We start from the raw sequence: 4,736 nt of genomic DNA, 5'->3' as shown, positions 1-4,736 counted from the left end.
ATCTTTTTTTTTTAGAATGAATGTATTTATTATTTTCTACTGTATGTTATAGCAAACATATGGCCTTAAAACGACCTTGAACTCCAAAATTTAAAATCATATGTGAAATTTCCTTCATTTTTCGCTATTTCTTTCACAAAAAAATGTTGTTTCCACTTTATTAAACCTTCAAAACCATTTAAATAGCGTATAAAAATTGCCTCGCACTATCACAGCTCAAGTGACCTTGAACTCCAAAATTCAAACTCAAATGTGAAGGTTCCTTCATTTTTCGCCATTTATTTCACAAAAAATCTTCTTTCCACCTTATTCACCATTCGAAACCATTTAAATTATTCAGAAAAATTACCTCGCACTATCGCAGCTGAAGAAGACAATTAATTTGCCTGTTTTTAGTTATCCACCCTGTATATCCAAGAGACTCAATTAATTACTAATCACAACAAGAGATCGATGCTCCTTTCCCCGTCACATTTGCCTTTCATATTTGAAAACTTAAAAGCTGCCCACGCAACGAGACACTCCGTTCGTTAATACTAATTAAAATGCTCTTTATTTATTTCCCCAAGAATTCTACGATCTCCGTCGTTGCCTGCGAAACCCTTCCTTTTTAAAAAGTCCCTACATTAGCCAGAGAATCTTCATCCCTCCACCTCCCTTAAATTATTTCGTTCAATTAACACAAACTCTCTCAAACCCTTTTTCATCTAAAAGAAGAAAATTGTCTCGCTGCTCGAACCAAGGAAGAAAAAAAAAAGAAAACCCACTTAATCCAGCTTTTCGATGGACACACACATATTCTAGAACGAACGTTAATTTTACTATACATTTATAACTTAAACGAAAATGTATCAATTATATATTTAGAAATATTAAATTCAAGAGATCTACTATTTTATGTCAAACTTTATCTAATTTTATCATTTATAGTTAAAATTCCAATATGTAGGAACCGACGACGGAAAAATATTGACGGGTTAACACTCCCTCTCTATTCTCCCTTCGAGGTTTCCTATTTGGGCATGGAGGCCCCGATACTACACTCCGCCATTCTGAACTGACATTCGCTCTCGAATGACCTAAGTTCAACAACTCAATACTTTCGGGCACACTCCTCCAACACAGTGGCACACAGCCGAAAGAACGCATTTTTGGGAGACGTGCACCCTTTCACATGTTTTCATCTCACAGCGCCTGGCTTCATGCAACCGTAGATGCCTCCATCCAGCACGAGCCCTCATATGTAGGAACCTAGGGAAAAATATTGAGGGATCCAACGGGAATCGAACCCGGGACCTTCGGCTTACCAGCCGAGGCTCTGCGCGCTACGCCAACCACTCCCTCTCTATTCTCCCTTCGAGGTTTCCTATTTGGGCATGGAGGCCCCGATACTACACTCCGCCATTCTGAACTGACATTCGCCCTCGAATGTCCTCAGAGCAACACAACTCAACACTTTCGGGCACACTACCCCAACACAGTGGCACACAGCCGAAAGAACGCATTTTTGGGAGACGCGCAACCCTCGAGATGTTTTCATCTCACAGCGCCTGGCTTCATGCAACCGTAGATACCTCCATCCCGCACGAGCCCTCATATGTAGGAACCGACGACGGAAAAAAGTATTGACGGACCCAACGGGAATCGAATCCGGGACCTTCGGCTTACCAACCGAGGCTTTGCGTGCTACGCCAACCACTCCCTCTATATTCTCCCTTGTCGGTTTCCTATTTTTGGGTTTGGAGGCCCCGATACTACAAATATATACCCTTCATATTTGATTATTAAAAGCTCATGTTGAAACCTCTTATATTGGATTGAGATGGGTGAGGAACGCCGTTGCACTGTTTTCACCTCAGTTTATTAAGATAAAGTGCGATGATCGGCGTACAATTCGCCCGGAAAATACAATCGTTTTATTCGTTAATTGTCCCTGCGGCAGGGGTTCGGCGGGTACGTCGCGATGGTTGGTAAAGGAAAAACTGACCGGAGGTTTTTTTCTTTTTGTGTTTGTGTGGTGAGTCCTCCAAATCCGCGCTTGGAAACTGTTGTCTCCTTATCGGATGGGCTGAGTTGTGATATTATAGTTAACGTCAGTGATGTATGTAGTGGCAGTAGCCAACATGAATTGTGCTAGGAAGAATATGGAAAAACAGACCGGAGGTGTAGGCGTACTGGGTTTTTATATTGTTAGGACAGGGAGACAGGAGTAGAGATAGACAAAGGTAGAAGTGGAGAATTTGTAGAAAGCGGGGCCGTTCGTCCTCGTGCGAACCTAAATGCCACATGTGCGCTTCTTGGGCTACTCGAGGACGAAGGCAAGTCTTGCCCCGGGGAGAGACAAAGGAACGGAAACTAAAATCTGAAGGAGTTGGAAAAGAGAAACTTAGCGTGGAAGAATAGAACAAAGTTCGGTAAGGGCTTGTTGGCAGTGACGTACCCGCCACAGGATCAATAGTCTTAGCGCCTATAATATTAAAATTAGCAAGATATAGACTATTACGAATAATTAAAGTTAAAAAAAAAAAACTTTAACATTTACCTCATTTACCTATTAATTAGTTTAATATACCTTCGACAAATTGATATAAAAATTATTGCAGCAATATCTTCCAATAACTCCACGGTATTAGGTAGAAACCATAGTCTCTCCCGTCTCGTTTTCTTCCGCGTCTAGCCAACTTTCTTTGACCTTGAAAAGATTAATAATCCCCGGTTTTTAATTAAAGCCCACGAATTTTAATCATAACGTTCATTAGAACCGGTAATAATGTTCGTGTTGAGCCGGCTGACGGAAGTCTCGTTGCGAAAAGAAATCGAGCGAGCATTAACCATCTGATTGATTGCGCTCGCCACGCTCGCTTCCGTGATACTTTGCATGATGCATTTCCTTCGGAAAATTATAGCTTTGGCGCGCATTGAAAAATTCCCCCTTGCCGGAGAATTGAAGAGGACAAGACGAAGGAGAGAAGAAACGTGAATTTTTATCGACCGAGAGAAGAGATTCTCTCTCTAGCCTTTTAATTCGTGTGATCGAATGATACCATTTGTTTACGTCAACTGGTTTCCTTCGTATCTTCGATACAGAGGAGAGAAAAAGGAAGGCAGCGAGAAAATAACGTGTAATTATTCAACCTTCTTTTCGAACAAAAAAATCCGCACATTTGATGAATTTCAATCTGTTCGCTGGTGTTTTTGTACGAATACACTATTTATCGATCTTCCTCGCTGTCGATTCGTTCGAAAATTTAATTAACAGCCTGCAGTCACGAGTGGAAATTTTTTTCGTAGGGTATCTACACTGTAGAATACTTTCTCAGATGGAGCAGCGTTTCGTGAATAACGTCTATAAGCGTGGAAATTAATAGAAACTTCGGAACGTTATTAAACTACCACGCGAGCGCCTTTTTCTTCATGACAAATCACAGGAAAATTTCATCGCTGGCGTGCAACAGCGGAGTCGTAAAGGATATTAAATCTGCATTAGAAAAAATTAAATATACCTTTGAATTATTTATTAAATCGTTGTTTTTATAATGCAATTTTTACGTAGATAGTTTGTTATTAATAGTTGGGATTGTTTAATTGTCGTGCAATAAATATTTTCAACCCTTGAACAGTCCAATAACATTAAAAATTCCGGTCAAAGGAACGTATATGTTTTTTACGTTGTAAAGTACTTCGGTTTGTCGCAAAAAGTAGAAAAAAGCACGTTTTGCCTTTTTAAAAAATTAAGCCGTGTGTGATGGATTTTTAAACACGAGATACACAAAGCTAGATCGCACTCCTGACAAAAATGTCTCGTCCCTTTCCTGACTTTTTCTCCATTTATCGAGGAACGCACACTACACACAATCTATATGATTTATCTTTATTAGCAACAAGAAACTTCGATATCTGAAATTCGCTAGGCTCAACCACGAAGACGAGGGCCCTCTCAATTAACCCTTTGAACAGCAAATTTCTTTTTAAATTTTCTTTTCGATAATTCCCTATTATTTGAAGAATTTCATTTGAAATGCAGTTCCAAAGACATTTGCACGATAGGAACCAATTTAAACAATTTTTTTACTAATTACATTACAAGTAGCATTAAGGGTCATATATACACTACCGGCCAAAAGTTTGGAATCACCTCCCAATTTTCATCAGTACTGAATCTGCTACTAATTTTTCATAGACTTGACATTGATACCGCGGAGATAAATAGCAATTTGTCTCATATCGATTGATTTGAATGATAAAAAATTCGTTAAAAAATTCTTAAAGCTGCTGACATTTTTCTGCGAATTTTTGTGTAACTTGCAATGCACAGTGATTCCAAACTTTTGCCCGGTAGTGTACGTGTACCTATTGCTCATCCAGGTAAAAGAAATCTTGCAAAATATAATACATATTTAAAAACTACTTCCTTCGTACCTGTGAATAAAACTGACGTCGAGTCACACTCGAAGGAGTCCAAAGGGTTAATTAAACGACACAAACGTAACACGAAGAGAGAAAGATGGCAGATACAGAGGTTTGTTTGAAAAAGTAAACAAAAAAGAATGCTCGCTTAAAAGAGGATAGTGAAAGAAAAATGTACTCACATTGGACGACATAGGCACCCAATTCTGCGGCGAGGTCGAACGAGACCGGAAGTCTTCCTTGCAAAATGTCCTGCTTCACCTGCAGGAAAAATTGGTACCTGTCGGGCAAAGAAGAGAAACATCATTTTTATAAGACGCGTAAAAAGA

The 4,736-nt window shown here is 39.4% G+C and overlaps 1 protein-coding gene across 1 annotated transcript in view; it reads right to left on the bottom strand.

The window, feature by feature from the left end:
* Positions 1-4,736, bottom strand: part of LOC108576215 (band 4.1-like protein 4) — a 132,810-nt gene that overhangs the window by 32,914 nt on the left and 95,160 nt on the right. Inside the window, exon 4 of the mRNA XM_017939171.1 lies at positions 4,590-4,687. Coding sequence (XP_017794660.1) covers positions 4,590-4,687 — 98 coding nt within the window. The remainder of the gene's footprint in view (positions 1-4,589; positions 4,688-4,736) is intronic.

This window comes from Habropoda laboriosa, unplaced genomic scaffold (genome assembly GCF_001263275.1).
Source record: "Habropoda laboriosa isolate 0110345459 unplaced genomic scaffold, ASM126327v1 scaffold36, whole genome shotgun sequence".
Taxonomy (NCBI): Eukaryota; Metazoa; Arthropoda; class Insecta; order Hymenoptera; family Apidae; genus Habropoda; species Habropoda laboriosa.
Note: the sequence above shows the minus strand (reverse complement) of the source record. Positions and strands in the feature narration are given on the sequence as shown.